At 42.8% G+C, this 21,999-nt stretch overlaps 1 protein-coding gene across 5 annotated transcripts in view; it reads left to right on the top strand.

Moving 5' to 3' along the window:
- Nucleotides 1-8,713: 8,713 nt before the first annotated feature.
- LOC117728313 (anoctamin-9-like) overlaps nucleotides 8,714-21,999 on the top strand; it is a 36,189-nt gene continuing 22,903 nt past the window's right edge. For 3 of the 5 annotated variants that reach the window (XM_034529186.1, XM_034529206.1, XM_034529180.1), the window contains exons 1-6: nucleotides 8,714-8,904; nucleotides 11,301-11,363; nucleotides 11,743-11,865; nucleotides 11,982-12,121; nucleotides 13,985-14,034; nucleotides 21,477-21,535. In XM_034529186.1, coding sequence (XP_034385077.1) covers nucleotides 8,884-8,904; nucleotides 11,301-11,363; nucleotides 11,743-11,865; nucleotides 11,982-12,121; nucleotides 13,985-14,034; nucleotides 21,477-21,535 — 456 coding nt within the window. In that variant the 5' untranslated portion in view covers nucleotides 8,714-8,883. The remainder of the gene's footprint in view (nucleotides 8,905-11,300; nucleotides 11,364-11,742; nucleotides 11,866-11,981; nucleotides 12,122-13,984; nucleotides 14,035-21,476; nucleotides 21,536-21,999) is intronic. The other 2 variants (XM_034529196.1, XM_034529171.1) reach the window with 2 other exon arrangements.

Below are 21,999 nucleotides of genomic sequence, written 5' to 3'. Positions count from 1 at the left end.
TAATTAAATAGTTTGGATTAGTAAGAAATAATTTCAAATAATGGCCAGTGGAATCCTTAACTCTGCTACAAACATGAATTATCCATCTGTATCATTGCTACTCTTATCTTTGGTCATCTCTTCTCTCCTGCATACTCTTCACATATTTCCAAATCTTCTTCACAACTTTTCTCTGCTTTACTGTAATACTTTGCTTCTCCTCTGCTGTACTGAAAGAGTTCCTTCACTCTCACTCCTTTTCTTGTTTCATTACTCCTTCTCAATTCTCTTTTCTCCGCTTTTCAGCAATCTGATCTTTCCTTTGACCACGTCTCTTCATGGCTCTTCATGGCTCTTCCTGTCTCTTCCAGTCTCTTCCTGGCTCTTCCTGGCTCTTCATGTCTCTTCCTGTCTCTTCATGGCTCTTCATGGCTCTTCCTGTCTCTTCCAGTCTCTTCCTGGCTCTTCCTGGCTCTTCCTGTCTCTTCATGGCTCTTCATGTCTCTTCCTGTCTCTTCCTGGCTCTTCCTGGCTCTTCATGGCTCTTCATGGCTCTTCATGTCTCTTCCTGTCTCTTCCTGTCACTTCCTGTCTCTTCTTGGCTCTTCATGGCTCTTCCTGTCTCTTCCTGGCTCTTCATGGCTCTTCATGGCTCTTCCTGTCACTTCCTGTCTCTTCTTGGCTCTTCATGTCTCTTCCTGTCTCTTCCTGTCACTTCCTGTCTCTTCTTGGCTCTTCATGGCTCTTCATGGCTCTTCCTGGCTCTTCCTGGCTCTTCATGTCACTTCCTGTCTCTTCCTGGCTCTTAATGGCTCTTCCTGTCACTTCCTGTCTCTTCATTGCTCTTCCTGTCTCTTCATGTCTCTTCATGGCTCTTCCTGTCACTTCCTGGCTCTTCATGGCTCTTCATGTCTCTTCATGGCTCTTCCTGTCTCTTCCTGTCTCTTCATGGCTCTTCCTGGCTCTTCCTGGCTCTTCATGGCTCTTCCTGTCACTTCCTGGCTCTTCATGGCTCTTCCTGTCACTTCCTGTCTCTTCATGGCTCTTCCTGTCACTTCCTGTCTCTTCATGGCTCTTCCTGTCTCTTCATGGCTCTTCCTGTCACTTCCTGTCTCTTCATGGCTCTTCCTGTCACTTCCTGTCTCTTCATGGCTCTTAATGGCTCTTCCTGTCACTTCCTGGCTCTTCATGGCTCTTCCTGTCACTTCCTGTCTCTTCCTGTCACTTCCTGTCTCTTCATGGCTCTTCCTGTCACTTCATGGCTCTTCATGTCACTTCCTGTCTCTTCATGGCTCTTCCTGTCACTTCCTGTCTCTTCATGGCTCTTCCTGTCTCTTCATGGCTCTTCCTGTCTCTTCATGGCTCTTCCTGTCACTTCCTGGCTCTTCTTGGCTCTTCCTGTCTCTTCATGGCTCTTCATGGCTCTTCCTGTCTCTTCATGGCTCTTCCTGTCACTTCCTGTCTCTTCATGGCTCTTCCTGTCTCTCCATGGCTCTTCCTGTCTCTTCCTGTCACTTCCTGTCTCTTCCTGGCTCTTCCTGGCTCTTCCTGTCACTTCCTGTATCTTCATGGCTCTTCCTGTCTCTTCATGGCTCTTCCTGTCACTTCCTGTCTCTTCATGGCTCTTCCTGTCGCTTCCTGTCTCTTCATGGCTCTTCCTGGCTCTTCCTGTCACTTCCTGCCACTTCCTGCCACTTCATGGCTCTTCCTGTTGCTTCCTGCCGCTTCCTAATGTCTTCCTATGTCTTCTGTCTCTTCCTGTGTCTTTCTGTGACTTCCTGTGTCTTTCTGTCTTTTTCTGTATTTTTCTGTGTCTTCCTGTGTCTTTATGTGACTTCCTGTGTCTTTCTGTGTCTTCCTGTCTCTTCCTGTCTTTTTCTGTGTCTTCCTGTCTCTTTCTGTGTCTTCCTGTCTCTTCCTATGTCTTCCTGTGTCTTTCTGTCTCTTCCTGTCTCTTTCTGTGTCTTTCTGTCTTTTTCTGTGTCTTCCTGTGTCTTCCTGTCTCTTCCTGTCTCTTCCTGTGTATTTCTGTGTCTTTTTGTCTCTTTCTGTCTCTTTCTGTGTCTTTCTGTGTCTTCCTGTCTCTTTCTGTGACTTCCTGTGTCTTTCTGTCTCTTCCTGTCTCTTCCTGTGTCTTCCTGTCTCTTCCTGTCTTTCCGTGTCTTCCTGTCTCTTCCTGTCTCTTCCTGTCTCTTTCTGTGTCTTTCTGTCTCTTCCTGTGTCTTTCTGTCTTTTTCTGTGTCTTCCTGTCTCTTTCTGTGTCTTCCTGTCTCTTCCTGTGTCTTTCTGTCTCTTCCTGTGTCTTTCTGTCTTTTTCTGTCTCTTCCTGTGTCTTTCTGTCTTTTTCTGTCTCTTCCTGTCTCTTCCTGTGTCTTTCTGTATCTTTCTGTCTCTTCCTGTGTCTTCCTGTAACTTCCTGTCTCTTTCTGTATTTCTTTCTCTTTATGTGTCTTCCTGTCTCTTTCTGTGTCTTCCTGTCTCTTTCTGTCTCTTTCTGTGTCTCCCTGTTTCTTTCGGTGTCTTTCTGTGTCTTCCTGTAACTTCCTGTCTCTTTCTGTATTTCTTTCTCTTTCTGTGTCTTTCTGTCTCTTCCTGTATTTCTGTGTCTTTCTGTCTCTTCCTGTCTCTTCCTGTGTCTTCCTGTCTCTTCCTGTGTCTTTCTGTCTTTTTCTGTGTCTTCCTGTGTCTTTCTGTCTTTTTCTGTGTCTTCCTGTCTTTCTGTGTCTTCCTGTCTCTTCCTGTGTCTTTCTGTGTCTTCCTGTCTCTTCCTGTCTTTCTGTGTCTTCCTGTCTCTTCCTGTGTCTTTCTGTCTTTTTCTGTGTCTTCCTGTCTCTTCCTGTCTTTCTGTGTCTTCCAGACTCTTCCTGTGTCTTTCTGTGTCTTCCTGTGTCTTCCGGACTCTTCCTGTGTCTTCCTGTAACTTCCTGTCTCTTTCTCTTTCTGTCTTCCTGTCTCTTAATGTCTCCCTGTCTTTTTCGGTCTTTCTGTGTCTTCCTGTCTCTTCCTGTGTCTTTCTGTGTCTTCCTGTCTCTTCCTGTCTTTCTGTGTCTTCCTGTCTCTTCCTGTGTCTTTCTGTCTTTTTCTGTGTCTTCCTGTCTCTTCCTGTCTTTCTGTGTCTTCCAGACTCTTCCTGTGTCTTTCTGTGTCTTCCTGTGTCTTCCGGACTCTTCCTGTGTCTTCCTGTAACTTCCTGTCTCTTTCTCTTTCTGTCTTCCTGTCTCTTAATGTCTCCCTGTCTTTTTCGGTCTTTCTGTGTATTCCTGTCTCTTTCTGTCTTTCTGTCTCTTTCTGTCTTCCTGTCTCTTCCTGTATTTCTGTGTCTTTCTGTCTCTTCCTGTCTCTTCCTGTGTCTTCCTGTCTCTTCCTGTCTCTTTCTGTCTTTCTGTGTCTTCCTGTCTCTTTCTGTCTTTCTGTGTCTTCCTGTCTCTTTCTGTGTCTTCCTGTCTTTCTGTGTCTTCCTGTCTCTTCCTGTGTCTTTCTGTGTCTTCCTGTCTTTTCCTGTCTCTTTCTGTGTCTTCCTATCTCTTCCTGTCTTTCTATGTCTTCCTGTCTCTTCCTATCTCTTCCTGTCTTTTTCTGTCTCTTTCTGTGTCTTCCTGTCTCTTCCTGTCTCTTTCTGTCTTTCTGTCTCTTTCTGTGTCTTCCTGTCTCTTTCTGTCTGTGTCTTCCTGTCTCTTTCTGTCTTTCAGTCTCTTTCTGTGTCTTCCTGTCTCTTCCTGTCTCTTTCTGTGTCTTCCTGTCTCTTTCTGTCTCTTTCTGTGTCTTCCTGTCTCTTTCTGTGTCTTCCTGTCTCTTTCTGTCTCTTTCTGTGTCTTCCTGTCTCTTCCTGTGTCTTCCTATCTCTTCCTGTCTTTTTCTGTCTCTTTCTGTGTCTTCCTATCTCTTCCTGTGTCTTCCTGTCTCTTTCTGTCTTTCAGTCTCTTTCTGTGTCTTCCTGTCTCTTTCTGTCTCTTTCTGTGTCTCCCTGTCTCTTTCTGTCTTTCTGTGTCTTCCTGTCTCTTTCTGTCTTTCTGTGTCTTCCTGTCTCTTTCTGTCTCTTTCTGTGTCTTTCTGTCTCTTCCTGTCTCTTCCTGTGTCTTTCTGTCTCTTCCTGTGTCTTCCGGACTCTTCCTGTCTCTTCCTGTGTCTTTCTGTATCTTCCTGTCTCTTCCTGTGTCTTCCGGACTCTTTCTGTCTCTTCCTGTGTCTTCCTGTAACTTCCTGTCTCTTTCTGTATTTCTTTCTCTTTCTGTGTCTTCCTGTCTCTTCCTGTCTCTTTCTGTATTTCTTTCTCTTTCTGTGTCTTCCTGTCTCTTTCTGTCTCTTTCTGTGTCTCCCTGTCTCTTTCTGTCTTTCTGTGTCTTCCTGTCTCTTTCTGTCTTTCTGTGTCTTCCTGTCTCTTTCTGTGTCTTTCTGTGTCTTCCTGTAACTTCCTGTCTCTTTCTGTATTTCTTTCTCTTTCTGTGTCTTCCTGTCTCTTTCTGTGTCTTCCTGTCTCTTCCTGCATTTCTGTGTCTTTCTGTCTCTTCCTGTCTCTTTCTGTGTCTTCCTGTCTCTTTCTGTCTCTTTCTGTCTTCCTGTCTCTTTCTGTCTTTCTGTCTCTTCCTGTCTCTTTCTGTGTCTTCCTGTCTCTTTCTGTCTCTTTCTGTGTCTTTCTGTCTCTTCCTGTCTCTTCCTGTGTCTTTCTGTCTCTTCCTGTGTCTTCCGGACTCTTCCTGTCTCTTCCTGTGTCTTTCTGTATCTTCCTGTCTCTTCCTGTGTCTTCCGGACTCTTTCTGTCTCTTCCTGTGTCTTCCTGTAACTTCCTGTCTCTTTCTGTATTTCTTTCTCTTTCTGTGTCTTCCTGTCTCTTCCTGTCTCTTTCTGTATTTCTTTCTCTTTCTGTGTCTTCCTGTCTCTTTCTGTCTCTTTCTGTGTCTCCCTGTCTCTTTCTGTCTTTCTGTGTCTTCCTGTCTCTTTCTGTCTTTCTGTGTCTTCCTGTCTCTTTCTGTGTCTTTCTGTGTCTTCCTGTCTCTTTCTGTCTTTCTGTGTCTTCCTGTCTCTTTCTGTCTTTCTGTGTCTTCCTGTCTCTTTCTGTCTCTTTCTGTGTCTTCCTGTCTCTTTCTGTCTTTCTCTGTCTTCCTGTCTCTTTCTGTGTCTTCCTGTCTCTTTCTGTCTCTCTCTGTCTTCCTGTCTCTTTCTGTGTCTTCCTGTCTCTTTCTGTGTCTTTCTGTGTCTTCCTGTAACTTCCTGTCTCTTTCTGTATTTCTTTCTCTTTCTGTGTCTTCCTGTCTCTTTCTGTGTCTTCCTGTCTCTTCCTGCATTTCTGTGTCTTTCTGTCTCTTCCTGTCTCGTTCTGTCTCTTCCTGTGTCTTCCTGTCTCTTCCTGTGTCTTTCTGTCGTTTTCTGTGTCTTCCTGTGTCTTTCTGTCTCTTCCTGTCTCTTCCTGTCTTTCTGTGTCTTCCTGTCTCTTCCTGTGTCTTCCTGTAACTTCCTGTCTCTTTCTGTATTTCTTTCTCTTTCTGTCTTCCTGTCTCTTAATGTCTCCCTGTCTCTTTCTGTCTTTCTGTCTTCCTGTCTCTTTCTGTCTCTTCCTGTGTCTTCCTGTCTTTCTGTGTCTTTCTGTGTCTTCCTGTCTCTTCTGTCTCTTCCTATCTCTTCCTGTCTCTTTCTGTCTCTTTCTGTGTCTTCCTGTCTCTTTCTGTCTCTTTCTGTCTTTCTCTGTCTTCCTGTCTCTTTCTGTGTCTTCCTGTCTCTTTCTGTCTTTCTCTGTCTTCCTGTCTCTTTCTGTGTCTTTCTGTCTCTTTCTGTCTTTCTCTGTCTTCCTGTCTCTTTCTGTGTCTTCCTGTCTCTTTCTGTCTCTCTCTGTCTTCCTGTCTCTTTCTGTGTCTTCCTGTCTCTTTCTGTGTCTTTCTGTGTCTTCCTGTAACTTCCTGTCTCTTTCTGTATTTCTTTCTCTTTCTGTGTCTTCCTGTCTCTTTCTGTGTCTTCCTGTCTCTTCCTGCATTTCTGTGTCTTTCTGTCTCTTCCTGTCTCGTTCTGTCTCTTCCTGTGTCTTCCTGTCTCTTCCTGTGTCTTTCTGTTGTTTTCTGTGTCTTCCTGTGTCTTTCTGTCTCTTCCTGTCTCTTCCTGTCTTTCTGTGTCTTCCTGTCTCTTCCTGTGTCTTCCTGTAACTTCCTGTCTCTTTCTGTATTTCTTTCTCTTTCTGTCTTCCTGTCTCTTAATGTCTCCCTGTCTCTTTCTGTCTTTCTGTCTTCCTGTCTCTTTCTGTCTCTTCCTGTGTCTTCCTGTCTTTCTGTGTCTTCCTGTCTCTTCTGTCTCTTCCTATCTCTTCCTGTCTCTTTCTGTCTCTTTCTGTGTCTTCCTGTCTCTTTCTGTCTCTTTCTGTCTTTCTCTGTCTTCCTGTCTCTTTCTGTGTCTTCCTGTCTCTTTCTGTCTTTCTCTGTCTTCCTGTCTCTTTCTGTGTCTTTCTGTCTCTTTCTGTCTTTCTCTGTCTTCCTGTCTCTTTCTGTGTCTTCCTGTCTCTTTCTGTCTCTCTCTGTCTTCCTGTCTCTTTCTGTGTCTTCCTGTCTCTTTCTGTCTTTCTCTGTCTTCCTGTCTCTTTCTGTGTCTTCCTGTCTCTTTCTGTCTTTCTCTGTCTTCCTGTCTCTTTCTGTGTCTTTCTGTCTCTTTCTGTCTTTCTCTGTCTTCCTGTCTCTTTCTGTGTCTTCCTGTCTCTTTCTGTGTCTTTCTCTGTCTTCCTGTCTCTTTCTGTGCCTTACTGTCTCTTTCTGTCTTCCTGTCTCTACATGGCTTCTGTTTTCGCCATCCTTTTTTTTCTCTGCACAGAGGAGCTTCACTGGGAGAACGATATCCCCTCAAGATCCTGACCTGAGGTTGGTTCGAGGACCTCGCCCCATCTCTGGCGGTCTGTGACAGTGAGGAAATCAGTGTCAGAGCTCTTTTGGACATGAAGGATATCCCACCTGTCTGCACCAAGCAACCAACACAGGTAAGAGCTGGTCCGGATCTGAACACATACCAGTCACATACTATCTTGTTGTACCTTGTTAAAATATTGCGCTCACTAAATGTGGGGCTACTTGTGGTTCCTAGAGTCCTAAAAAGTAGGATGGGAGCCAGAGCCTTCAGTTATCAAGCTCCTCTTTTATGGAACCAGCTTCCACTTTCAGTCCTGGAGGCAGACACAGTCACCTCATTTAAGAACAGACTTAAGACTTTCCTCTTTAATAGTGCTTATAGTTAGGGCTGAATCAGGTTTGCCCTGGTCCAGCCCCTTGATATGCTGCTATAGGCTTATAGGCTGCTGGGGGATGTTTTAGGATACACTGAGCACCTCTCTCTTCTTCTCTCTCTCCTTATGGATGAATTTACATCTCTCCATTGCACCTTATTAACTCTGCTTCCTCCCCGGAGTCGTTGTGACTTCACGTCTCATAGGGTCCATTGGACCTGGAGGTGTCTGATGCTGGTCCTGCTTCCTGCATCCAGTCCCTGGTCTGGGCCTGGCGTCTTTCCCAATGGCCCTGCCTCCTTCTCTGTCCCTCCTGCCTCAATGGCCGATGTCATTCGTCCGGCCTCTTTCGCGATGCCTCCTGCCTGGTGGGCCGGCTGATGCACCCCCCCCCCCTACTCCTTCTGTTTCGTGGATTGTGGAGGTCTGGATCGTGGTCCATGCATAATACTAATTAGTCATACATTTCTGTCATATTCATTGAATGTTTATGTAACTCTATAACTCTGTTCATCTGGTCACATGACATCTATTCTTCTGTCCATCCGGGGAGAGGGATCCTCCTCTGTTGCTCTACAGAAGGTTTCTTTCTTTTTTCCCCTGAAATGTTTTTTTCTATATTTTTGGGAGTTTTTCCTGATTCGATGTGAGGTCAAAGGTCAGGGATGTCGTATGTGTACAGATTGTAAAGCCCTCTGAGGATAATTTGTAATTTGTGATATTGTGCTATACAAAATAAACTGAATTGAAAAATTGAATTGAATTGAATGTAGTTGTGTTTCGGCCTGGACTTTTTATGAAGCGTGGGGAATTTGCGTCAGACCACAGTCTGTAGGGCAGACAAATATGAACTCATCAGGTCCCTTCTGAGAACATGTCTTACGTAAACGATCAACCAGTCCTCCACCGAGGGAGACAATGCCATACGTTAGTCTGTGCATTTACATACAACTTTTAGGGAACCCATTTTTAAATCCAGGTTAAAACATTTCTCTTTTAGTGTGCTTATGATTGAGCTACGATCTTTTGACCATGTTTCAGTTACTATATTATGTACTTTGAATTAGAATAAGATCATCCTTTTTGCAGCATCACAGCAGAACCATTAACAATATGTCTGTCTGAGCTGTCGTGGAGTAGACGTATGAAGTACTTAAAGTATAGTACTTGAGTAAATGTACATGCCAGTAGTTACTTTCCACTACTGGTATGACTTCTTAGAAAGTATCACTGCTTTGTGTTTTGTTTGTACTTTGATTTATAGTCCGAATGTAATTAGTTATCACTGAGTAAAATGACTTTTCACAACATTTCCTTTGTGCAACCTGAGCTGTAGTATCTACGTACCAAATGACTTTAGAAGTACAAAATAAAAGCTCACATTTTCCGTCTTTCCAGCGGATGTGAACGCAACATTAGATCCTCCCGTGTTGGCGAAATGTGACGTCATCGGCTGCAGGTGAAGCGGCACACCTTTACCTGAACACGCGCGCACTCAAACACATGAAGCAGTCAACTGGAGAAATGCGGAAGTGAAGGGAGGAGCCGAGCTACCGTCGGATCCATTTTCATGAGCTTCTCCGTGGCTTGATGTTCCTGACGCACTGATGGAGTAACAGCATGGCAATGAGCAGCCTGTACACGGGTCCTGTTGGATGTAACGACACCTTTCTGTGACCGACCTTCACCCCAACACGGGGACACGTTCCAACATGTTCTTCAAGGCTGTCGAGGTAAACACTGAGCTGAGCGGGGGCATGAGGGACCTAGACACAGCTCCTTTCCTAGAGTCTTCAGGTCTGGCCTTTTGTACTTCTGCTTGTGTTGAGGAGTGACGTCACCTGTGACTCTGCAGCTGTTTACAGACAAAGTATGTGATGCTCATTTAAATGTTCTTAGATTCAGACAAGTTATTATTGATCACAAGGAGGACCATTCATTAGTAGCTCTACCCAGGGTTAGACCAACATACAAGGGTCAGTGCGATGGCCAATGAGCAGCCTCCACCGGCGTTGCAACAATCATGTTTCATCAATAGACTGAAAATAAACTGAAAAGTCACTTCAAAGAGAAAAGGTGTAAGACCATGTACTTATACAATATGTAGAACATCTGTCATATATCTAACAGTAAAAAAGTAAATACTGACTGCTTGAAAAGCCACTGCGCATGTTTTTCTTTTAAAAAAAGAAATCACTTAACAGTTCATATTAATCTACTTTCATTTCATTGTATCTCAGTCACAATAACCAGACAACACTGTTTTTCTCAGGTTTGACCAAGTGTGAATTTTCCTTAAATGGTGTTTAACCTTTTCAAAGGGGACACGGGCAAACTGAATCTTCTGCATATAGAGAGTGCAGTGCAGTCTCACAATACCAGCATTCTGTTCCTGCACCTATTGGGATAGTTGTAATGCATCTCCTAAAGGAACAAACACGTTTCTGTTAGCAGTTCCAAAACATCTGCATAGTTCTGCATTTTCTTAAAATGAGTACATTCAAGCTTACTTTCATAATCAATTAATCGGATGATTGTTTTAGTGTATAATATGTCATAAAATAGTGAAAAATGACAATCACAACTTCTCAAAACCCGAGGTGAAGTTTTCAAATGTAAAGTTTTGTCCAACGGTCCCAAAATGAATCAGTTTAATATCATAGAAGAATATAATCACAGGAAAATTCAGAAGCTGATCCAGAGAATGTGTTAGAAATGATTTGATCGATGAATCGGTCATCACAATGGTCTTGTGGATACATTTTCTGTCTATCGGCTGATCAACCAGTACATTGTTTCAGCTCTGAAGATACCAAGTACCTGATTACTGATAGTGAAAATAAAGAGCCCAATAAATACATGTTGCATGAACACCCTGCTCTGTGATTGTAATCAAGACACTGTGTGTGCGCTCGCGCTCGCTCAGTGGGCCAGAAGTGAAACCTGCTTATCACGGGGAGCAGTAAAGGTCACACCCATGCTGAAGGTTCTTTACAGTGTATTTGGATCCAGGATCGCTACCAGAATAGAAACTCAGCTCCTCAGTCATCTTATCTGCTCTGTAAATGGTATGAGGCCAGTGGAAGATGTGTTTAACAGAGCAAAGCTCAGGGTGAAGTGTGGGAGACAAAAGGAGACAGCAGACGTTCGAAGCTCAGCCTGTCTGGCAGGTCTAGACCTGCAGGCTGACTGTCTGTTAGACTCTCAGCAGCTGTCCACTATTATATGCTGTGAACCAATGTGTGGAGATGAATCTCAACAGACCATGTGAACAAGCAGAAGGATGATTTAATATGTTATAATTCGACCGGTTGAATATTATGAAGATAATGTTATTCCACGTATCACACATTGACAGAAGGAGCAGATCTTTTCTCATGCACCGCTCACATGTCCATGTCCAGTCATTTGGTCCACCTGCTCAAACTAATGCAGCGTGATACAATAGTTATCATTCTCCTTCAAGAAGGTTATCGTGTTCAGTTTGTGTTGAAGGGTGTTCATGATTATTTTGGTGGATCTGCTGTTGAATTGTATTGTGTTATGCTGACAGGGGTTATTAATAAAAAAAATTAACTAAAATGTGACTCCTAACTACAGAAATCTACAGTGCATGCAAATGGCATAGATAATAAAAACAAACATTGACCAGTTTAGGCCAATATCCTAATCCTACCATTTTTATTTGGTAGATTTAATTTTTGTTTCTGTCTTTACAAACTGTTGTTGGTCACAGTAGTAAATGAACTCCAACTGTTATGGAAGAAAGCAACACACATCTTCTGATAAGCATGCAGCTTACCCACCCAAGCGTAGCATAAATGTAAAAAATGCTTAATTGTAACAATGTTAGCTTAGCAACTAGCTACAATGCGGCGCAGAGAAAATACCTCACCCCTGCAGCACATGTAGCAATACAAGCTAAAGCTTGCTAACATTCGCTGCCATTATAAGCTAACTGGTCTTACCTGAGCAGGTGGGACTGCAACACCTGAGTGTACTGAACTGAGTTACTGTTAAGTTACACAGTCTCACTTTAGCTGCAAATGACTCTCAAAAGTCTGCATGGCAACCAAGATGCTGCACTGTGTGTGCAGCTGTAATGCTCATATATCTCTGTGTGCCAAAGGAAAACATTGAGCTGCGGGACCGACAGAAGGACAGTCACACTGAGCCTTTACTTCCTCCAACGGTAAGAAGACCCGTCTCTCTTCTCTTTCCAACAAGATGTAGATCACTAGTAACATGCACACAGAGACTAGATCTGCTCATATGAAAGGTTCTTTGACTCTGCGTTGGAAAGATTAACAACCTGTGTGCTGTCAGACATGAAAAGACCTTCTGTCACCATTCAAGATAAAACAGTGAGCCTGCTCATGTCAGCTGTCTCATTTGCATTTAGTACCATGTTTAATGGGCCTGTCAGGTCAGGTGTGCTCATTAGTTCAACGATGGGTGTGGAAGTAAGGGTTTTGTTTGTTAGGTGCACAAATGTAACACACACACTTCTTTTGAGCTGCTTAACCATGTGTCAATGTGAATAGTCTCAGGTTGAATTTGTTGTTGAACAGCCAACATACAGGACATTTGACTACGTGCTGGTGGCCCACAAGGTGGACGATGACATGGACCAAAAGGCTCAGAGACAGAGAGCCTTCATCCAGCAGCTCGAAAAGAAAAACATCACCATCACTGTGAGTCTGAGTCCTTCACTGTCCCACATTTCTTCAAAATACCCTGACCTGACACAGGATTTAATATAATGTAAAAGATTGTTCCATTTAATATTGTTGTTGTTTTTGTGTCTTAGAGGATCATCCATGATGACAAAGTGTTTTTTGGCCTTCGTGCTCCCACTGAGATGTTTCTAGACTACCAGTACCTGCTCAAAGTGTCCGACTCTTGCAACTGGTGTGGCGATGTAAGGGGCTCCGTCAACCAGGCCACCAGGTAACACTCACGTGTGTGTGTGTGTGTGTGTGTGTGTGTGTGTGTATGTATGTATATATATATATATATATATATATATATATATATATATATATATATATATATATATATATATATATATATATATATATATATAAACACACTTACACACACAGAGAGTGATGCACACACCCTTCACAGATGATGGTTAAACCTGTACAGGGAGTTCCGGAACACTGCTCAGACAACAAGCTGTTTGAGAAGAAAGCAGCAGTTATGTAATAATTTTTCATATGAAGCAACAACAGCTTTAAAGGGATAGTTCAGGGTTTTAGAGGTTGTATGAGATACAAATACGGTTTGCTTCTGCATCTGCTTACTTTGTTCCTCTCCTCCAGCTGTTTTTATTTCTCTCTTCCACCAGTTTATTCCTCTCCTCCACCAGTTTGTTCCTCTCTTCCACCAGTTTGTTCCTTTCTTCCACCAGTTTGTTCCTCTCTTCCACCAGTTTGTTCCTCTCCAACCCCAGTTTATTCCTCTCTTCCACCAGTTTGTTCCTCTCTTCCACCAGTTTGTTCCTCTCCTCCACCAGTTTGTTCCTCTCCTCCACCAGTTTGTTCCTCCACCAGTTTGTTCCTTTCTTCCACCAGTTTGTTCCTCTCTTCCACCAGTTTGTTCCTCTCCTCCGCCAGTGTGTTCCTCTCTTCCACCAGTTTGTTCCTCTCTTCCACCAGTTTGTTCCTCTCCTCCACCAGTTTGTTCCTCTCTTCCACCAGTTTGTTCCTCTCCTCCACCAGTTTGTTCCTCTCTTCCACCAGTTTGTTCCTCTCTTCCACCAGTTTGTTCCTCTCCTCCACCAGTTTGTTCCTCTCTTCCACCAGTTTGTTCCTCTCCTCCACCAGTTTGTTCCTTTCTTCCACCAGTTTGTTCCTCTCTTCCACCGTTTGTTCCTCTCCTCCACCAGTTTGTTCCTCTCCTCCACCAGTTTGTTCCTCTCTTCCACCAGTTTGTTCCTCTCTTCCACCAGTTTGTTCCTCTCTTCCACCAGTTTGTTCCTCTCCTCCACCAGTTTGTTCCTCTCTTCCACCAGTTTGTTCCTCTCCAACCCCAGTTTGTTCCTCTCTTCCACCAGTTTGTTCCTCTCCTCCACCAGTTTGTTCCTCTCCTCCACCAGTTTGTTCCTCCACCAGTTTGTTCCTTTCTTCCACCAGTTTGTTCCTCTCTTCCACCGTTTATTCCTCTCCTCCACCAGTTTGTTCCTCTCCTCCACCAGTTTGTTCCTCTCCTCCACCAGTGTGTTCCTCTCTTCCACCAGTTTGTTCCTCTCCTCCACCAGTTTGTTCCTCTCCTCCACCAGTTTGTTCCTCTCCTCCACCAGTTTGTTCCTCTCCTCCACCAGTGTGTTCCTCTCTTCCACCAGTTTGTTCCTCTCCTCCACCAGTTTGTTCCTCTCCTCCACCAGTTTGTTCCTCTCTTCCACCAGTTTGTTCCTCTCTTCCACCAGTTTGTTCCTCTCCTCCACCAGTTTGTTCCTCTCCTCCACCAGTTTGTTCCTCTCTTCCACCAGTGTGTTCCTCTCTTCCACCAGTTTGTTCCTCTCTTCCACCAGTTTGTTCCTCTCCTCCACCAGTTTGTTCCTCTCTTCCACCAGTTTGTTCCTCTCTTCCACCAGTGTGTTCCTCTCTTCCACCAGTTTGTTCCTCTCTTCCACCAGTTTGTTCCTCTCCTCCACCAGTTTGTTCCTCTCCTCCATCAGTTTGTTCCTGTCCTCCACCAGTTTGTTCCTCTCTTCCACCAGTTTGTTCCTCTTCATGTTATATAAACCTACTCATTCTGACTCTGCTGATACAGTTTTTTCACTTTACTAAATATTCTTTTCTCCAGGATCCGAATTGTCAATTTCATCCTTCATCAGACCTTCATCAACACAGGAGGTGAGTGTGATTAGCTTAATCAAATTCAATAGCAACTTGTAGCTTTGTGGACCTGCAGCAAACATAAAGAGATATCATCCACTAAGACTTTCAACCGGCAGCCATGAATATTGATAATCTAAACTCAATCAATCCAACTTTATTTATATAGCACTTAAGGAAGAAATAAACTGCACTTCAAAGTGCTTTACAAGTGTTTCACAACACTTAGGATGTTAAAAGTAGTACAATGTTAATACAATTAAAATATTTATAATGATAACAATACAATGTTGATTACATAACATAAAAACGAGTAAAATCGTTGAAAATGTTAATAGAATAAGTACAAATATTAAAACAAATTATCAAATGCACTTAAAAGCTAGACCAAAAAAGGGTTTTAGTTAAAAATATAAATATTTTTTGATCGTCTTAAATAGCGGTTCCAGCGACTTTGAGCTTAATAAAGAAAACAATACTGTTTTTGTTCTGCACAGAGAGAGAAAGAGCCGGACTTTGGAGATGTTCTTCAAATGACAGAATATTATTTTGTGTCATCCCACACAAAATCTGAATCAAAGCTTGACTTGGGTTGAGTCCTACTGTATCTATCTAGGAGAACGGTTTCTCTCTCTGAGCCTTTGAAACAATAATCAGTACTTCTGTGTTATTCTGGTTGAGCTGTAAAATACATATGTGACATATAGGCCATTATATCTAATATACAGTTGAAGTCAATTGGCCCAGTTTCAACAGGAGACATAGAGTTGAGTATCCTCAGCATTGCTGTGGTAAAAGATGCCGTGTCTTCTGATGACACTGTCCAGGGATAAGATGTACAGTTTAAAAACTAGCAGCCCTAAAACGTATTCTTGTGGTATCCCACAGTGGTCATTTATAAATGCCCTCCTGCCTCTGTGGCCCTGCTGATGCCCCCCCTCTCCTCTCTTCCTCCTTCTGTTTCATGGATTGTAGAGGTCTGGATCGTGGTCCATGCCTACTACTCATTATTCATAATTTCTGTCATGCTCATTGAATGTGTTGTAACTCTGTAACTCTGTTCATCTGTACAAATGACATATATTGCTTCTGTCTTTTTCCTGATCCGATGTGAGGTCAAAGGTCAGGGATGTCGTATGTGTACAGATTGTAAAGCCCTCTGAGGGGAGATTGTAATTCTGGGCTATAGAAAATAAACTGAATTGAGTATTCTGCCCACAAGGAATCATTTATTTACAGACCTTCTCGAGCCATACATTGAACACCACACACCGCAGTCGGGCATCGACTGTATGCAGAGCCTTGTGGTACATTGTTGTACAGTGTACTTGTATTCAATTCAGTTTATTTTGTATAGCCCAATATCACAAATTACAAATTTGCCTCAGAGGGCTTTACAATCTGTACACATACGACATCCCTGACCTTTGACCTCACATCGGATCAGGAAAAACTCCCCAAAAATAACCTTTCAAAAGGAAAAAAGGGAAGAAACCTTCAGGAGAGCAACAGAGGAGGATCCCTCTCCCCGGATGGACAGAAGAATACATGTCATGTGACCAGATGAACGGAGTTATAGAGTTACATAAACACATTACATGAATATGACAATGTATGAATGGAACTCCAATCCATGAAACAGAAGGAGGTAGACAGGAGGGGGGGCGGGGCATCAGCAGGGCCAACACGGGAGGCCGGCTCACCAGCATCAGACACCTCCAGGTCCAATGGACCCTATGAGACGTGAAGTCACAACGACTCCGGGGAGGAAGCAGAGTTAATAAGGTGCAATGGAGAGATGTAAATTCATCCATAAGGAGAGAGAGAAGAGGAGATAGGTGCTCAGTGTATCCTAAAACATCCCCCAGCAGCATATCAAGGGGCTCGACCAGGGCAAACCTGATTCAGCCCTAACTATAAGCACTATCAAACAGGAAAGTCTGGTTCAACTATCCTGATTACTGAAGTCTGGTTCAACTATCCTAAGTACTGAAGTCTGGTTCAACTATCGTGAGTACTGAAGTCTGACTATCCTGATTACTGAAGTCTGGTTCAACTATCCTGATTACTGAAGTCTGGTTCAACTATTCTGAGTACTGAAGTCTGGTTCAACTATCCTGATTACTGAAGTCTGGTTCAACTATCCTGAGTACTGAAGTCTGGTTCAACTATCGTGAGTACTGAAGTCTGGTTCAACTATCGTGAGTACTGAAGTCTGGTTCAACTATCGTGAGTACTGAAGTCTGGTTCAACTATCCTGATTACTGAAGTCTGGTTCAACTATCCTGATTACTGAAGTATGGTTCAACTATCCTGATTACTGAAGTCTGGTTCAACTATCCTGATTACTGAAGTCTGGTTCAACTATCCTGATTACTGAAGTCTGGTTCAACTATCCTGATTACTGAAGTCTGGTTCAACTATCTTGAGTACTGAAGTCTGACTATCCTGATTACTGAAGTCTGGTTCAACTATCCTGATGACTGAAGTCTGGTTCAACTATCGCGAGTACTGAAGTCTGGTTCAACTATCCTGATTACTGAAGTATGGTTCAACTATCCTGATTACTGAAGTCTGGTTCAACTATCGTGAGTACTGAAGTCTGGTTCAGCTATCGCGAGTACTGAAGTCTGGTTCAACTATCGCGAGTACTGAAGTCTGGTTCAACTATCGCGAGTACTGAAGTCTGGTTCAACTATCGCGAGTACTGAAGTCTGGTTCAACTATCGTGAGTACTGAAGTCTGGTTCAACTATCGTGAGTACTGAAGTATGGTTCAACTATCCTGAGTACTGAAGTCTGGTTCAACTATCCTGAGTACTGAAGTCTGGTTCAACTATCCTGAGTACTGAAGTCTGGTTCAACTATCCTGAGTACTGAAGTCTGGTTCAACTATCCTGAGTACTGAAGTCTGACTATCCTGAGTACTGAAGTCTGACTATCCTGAGTACTGAAGTCTGACTATCCTGAGTACTGAAGTCTGACTATCCTGAGTACTGAAGTCTGGTTCAACTATCGTGAGTACTGAAGTCTGGTTCAACTATCGTGAGTACTGAAGTCTGGTTCAACTATCGTGAGTACTGAAGTCTGGTTCAACTATCCTGATTACTGAAGTCTGGTTCAACTATCCTGATTACTGAAGTATGGTTCAACTATCCTGATTACTGAAGTCTGGTTCAACTATCCTGATTACTGAAGTATGGTTCAACTATCCTGATTACTGAAGTCTGGTTCAACTATCCTGATTACTGAAGTCTGGTTCAACTATCCTGATTACTGAAGTCTGGTTCAACTATCCTGATTACTGAAGTCTGGTTCAACTATCCTGATTACTGAAGTCTGGTTCAACTATCCTGATTACTGAAGTCTGGTTCAACTATCGTGAGTACTGAAGTCTGGTTCAACTATCGTGAGTACTGAAGTCTGGTTCAACTATCGCGAGTACTGAAGTCTGGTTCAACTATCCTGATTACTGAAGTCTGGTTCAACTATCCTGATTACTGAAGTCTGGTTCAACTATCCTGAGTACTGAAGTCTGGTTCAACTATCCTGAGTACTGAAGTCTGACTATCCTGATTACTGAAGTCTGGTTCAACTATCCTGATGACTGAAGTCTGGTTCAACTATCGCGAGTACTGAAGTCTGGTTCAACTATCGCGAGTACTGAAGTCTGGTTCAACTATCGCGAGTACTGAAGTCTGGTTCAACTATCCTGAGTACTGAAGTCTGACTATCCTGATTACTGAAGTCTGGTTCAACTATCCTGATTACTGAAGTCTGGTTCAACTATCCTGAGTACTGAAGTCTGGTTCAACTATCGTGAGTACTGAAGTCTGGTTCAACTATCGTGAGTACTGAAGTATGGTTCAACTATCCTGAGTACTGAAGTCTGGTTCAACTATCCTGAGTACTGAAGTCTGGTTCAACTATCCTGAGTACTGAAGTCTGGTTCAACTATCCTGAGTACTGAAGTCTGGTTCAACTATCCTGAGTACTGAAGTCTGACTATCCTGAGTACTGAAGTCTGACTATCCTGAGTACTGAAGTCTGACTATCCTGAGTACTGAAGTATGGTTCAACTATCGTGAGTACTGAAGTATGGTTCAACTATCCTGAGTACTGAAGTATGGTTCAACTATCCTGAGTACTGAAGTCTGGTTCAACTATCCTGAGTACTGAAGTCTGGTTCAACTATCCTGAGTACTGAAGTCTGGTTCAACTATCCTGAGTACTGAAGTCTGGTTCAACTATCCTGAGTACTGAAGTCTGACTATCGTGAGTACTGAAGTCTGACTATCGTGAGTACTGAAGTCTGGTTCAACTATCGTGAGTACTGAAGTATGGTTCAACTATCCTGAGTACTGAAGTCTGGTTCAACTATCCTGAGTACTGAAGTCTGGTTCAACTATCCTGAGTACTGAAGTCTGGTTCAACTATCCTGAGTACTGAAGTCTGACTATCCTGAGTACTGAAGTCTGACTATCGTGAGTACTGAAGTCTGGTTCAACTATCGTGAGTACTGAAGTCTGGTTCAACTATCCTGAGTACTGAAGTCTGGTTCAACTATCCTGAGTACTGAAGTCTGGTTCAACTATCCTGAGTACTGAAGTCTGACTATCCTGAGTACTGAAGTCTGACTATCCTGAGTACTGAAGTCTGGTTCAACTATCGTGAGTACTGAAGTATGGTTCAACTATCCTGAGTACTGAAGTCTGGTTCAACTATCCTGAGTACTGAAGTCTGGTTCAACTATCCTGAGTACTGAAGTCTGGTTCAACTATCCTGAGTACTGAAGTCTGGTTCAACTATCCTGAGTACTGAAGTCTGGTTCAACTATCCTGATTACTGAAGTCTGGTTCAACTATCCTGATTACTGAAGTCTGGTTCAACTATCCTGATTACTGAAGTCTGGTTCAACTATCCTGAGTACTGAAGTCTGTTTCAACTATCCTGAGTACTGAAGTCTGACTATCCTGATTACTGAAGTCTGGTTCAACTATCCTGATTACTGAAGTATGGTTCAACTATCCTGAGTACTGAAGTCTGGTTCAACTATCGTGAGTACTGAAGTCTGGTTCAACTATCGTGAGTACTGAAGTCTGGTTCAACTATCGTGAGTACTGAAGTATGGTTCAACTATCCTGAGTACTGAAGTATGGTTCAACTATCCTGAGTACTGAAGTCTGGTTCAACTATCCTGAGTACTGAAGTCTGGTTCAACTATCCTGAGTACTGAAGTCTGACTATCCTGAGTACTGAAGTCTGGTTCAACTATCCTGAGTACTGAAGTCTGGTTCAACTATCCTGAGTACTGAAGTCTGACTATCCTGAGTACTGAAGTCTGGTTCAACTATCGTGAGTACTGAAGTATGGTTCAACTATCCTGAGTACTGAAGTCTGGTTCAACTATCCTGAGTACTGAAGTCTGGTTCAACTATCCTGAGTACTGAAGTCTGGTTCAACTATCCTGAGTACTGAAGTCTGGTTCAACTATCCTGAGTACTGAAGTCTGACTATCGTGAGTACTGAAGTCTGACTATCGTGAGTACTGAAGTCTGGTTCAACTATCGTGAGTACTGAAGTATGGTTCAACTATCCTGAGTACTGAAGTATGGTTCAACTATCCTGAGTACTGAAGTCAGGTTCAACTATCCTGAGTACTGAAGTCTGGTTCAACTATCCTGAGTACTGAAGTCTGACTATCCTGAGTACTGAAGTCTGACTATCCTGAGTACTGAAGTCTGACTATCCTGAGTACTGAAGTCTGGTTCAACTATCCTGAGTACTGAAGTCTGGTTCAACTATCCTGAGTACTGAAGTCTGGTTCAACTATCCTGAGTACTGAAGTCTGGTTCAACTATCCTGAGTACTGAAGTCTGGTTCAACTATCCTGAGTACTGAAGTCTGGTTCAACTATCCTGATTACTGAAGTCTGGTTCAACTATCCTGATTACTGAAGTCTGGTTCAACTATCCTGATTACTGAAGTCTGGTTCAATTATCCTGATTACTGAAGTCTGGTTCAACTATCCTGATTACTGAAGTCTGGTTCAACTATCCTGAGTACTGAAGTCTGGTTCAACTATCCTGAGTACTGAAGTCTGACTATCCTGATTACTGAAGTCTGGTTCAACTATCCTGATTACTGAAGTATGGTTCAACTATCCTGAGTACTGAAGTCTGGTTCAACTATCGTGAGTACTGAAGTCTGGTTCAACTATCGTGAGTACTGAAGTCTGGTTCAACTATCGTGAGTACTGAAGTATGGTTCAACTATCCTGAGTACTGAAGTCTGGTTCAACTATCCTGAGTACTGAAGTCTGGTTCAACTATCCTGAGTACTGAAGTCTGGTTCAACTATCCTGAGTACTGAAGTCTGACTATCCTGAGTACTGAAGTCTGACTATCCTGAGTACTGAAGTCTGACTATCCTGAGTACTGAAGTCTGACTATCCTGAGTACTGAAGTCTGACTATCCTGAGTACTGAAGTCTGACTATCCTGAGTACTGAAGTCTGATTCAACTATCGTGAGTACTGAAGTCTGGTTCAACTATCGTGAGTACTGAAGTCTGGTTCAACTATCGTGAGTACTGAAGTCTGGTTCAACTATCGTGAGTACTGAAGTCTGGTTCAACTATCGTGAGTACTGAAGTCTGGTTCAACTATCGTGAGTACTGAAGTCTGGTTCAACTATCCTGAGTACTGAAGTCTGGTTCAACTATCCTGAGTACTGAAGTCTGGTTCAACTATCCTGAGTACTGAAGTCTGGTTCAACTATCCTGAGTACTGAAGTCTGGTTCAACTATCCTGAGTACTGAAGTCTGACTATCCTGAGTACTGAAGTATGGTTCAACTATCGTGAGTACTGAAGTCTGGTTCAACTATCCTGATTACTGAAGTCTGGTTCAACTATCCTGATTACTGAAGTCTGGTTCAACTATCCTGAGTACTGAAGTCTGGTTCAACTATCCAGACTTCAGTTTTAATTTAATTAACTGTTAATCTTCCTTTTGTTTCAGTCTTTTACATGTTTTACTGTTATACCTTCCTTTGATTTTATTGTTTGGTTTCATGGAGCAGTATTTGTATGTTGACATTTGTAATTTTTTTATTCATTCTCTTGTTTCTTTGCTTTGTTGTAAAGCACTTTGAACTGCTCCGCCTGTATTAAAGGTGCTATATGAAGTGTATTAATTTTATTATTACCATTATTGAATTGTGATGTATAACTTTTTCGTCTTCTGGTGCTCATCAATTCTTTGAAAACAGCATTTCTATGAGTGCATCAATTAACTTTTCCTGCAGTTGTCACATTTGGTGCAGAGACATTTTCCCCTCAGCTGTCCAAGCTGACGATGACAGACACGTCAGAGTTCACATCGTGTGTTGCTCTCGGCTGTCATGTTGTTATATGAGACAAACTGCAGCCTCATATGCAGATATGTTGTGCTTTTTCTTCAGAGAACCTAGAGGAACTGTTGATGAAGGATGTGTTTGAAACCATGTTCTGCCTCCATGAGGTGAGTCAACCTTTGACTGAGCTGTATAATTGCTACTACACAATCAAGTCTTTCGATATTGATTATCTGTGTGTGTTACAGTTGGATACTTGTATTGACCTAAATGACCAGCAGACACAGCACACTTAATTACCTATGACCTGAACACAAGTTCCATACATTTACAAAAAGTTATATCCTTGGTATACACAGAAAAGATATGAAATGTTAATGTATCTGTCCGATTGAAATAACAACTCTAGCTGCTACATTGGACATAACTTATTTTGAACACCTTAATTGAAAGAAGGTCCAGATTCAAAACTATTGTGGTGATCAGTTTAAATAATTAATCTGAGAGGAATACAAGTGTAACTGGGGGAACATGACTCCTAAACTGACAGGAAGTGAGGAGACATCTCACTGTGTCATCAATTAACTTGAGACAGCTGGTATGACCTGCCGCCGAGACGTTGTCATTTAAA

Source organism: Cyclopterus lumpus, chromosome 3 (genome assembly GCF_009769545.1).
Source record: "Cyclopterus lumpus isolate fCycLum1 chromosome 3, fCycLum1.pri, whole genome shotgun sequence".
NCBI lineage: Eukaryota > Metazoa > Chordata > Actinopteri > Perciformes > Cyclopteridae > Cyclopterus > Cyclopterus lumpus.
The sequence above is the reverse complement of the archived record's forward strand: the minus strand, read 5'-3'. Positions and strand labels throughout refer to the sequence as shown.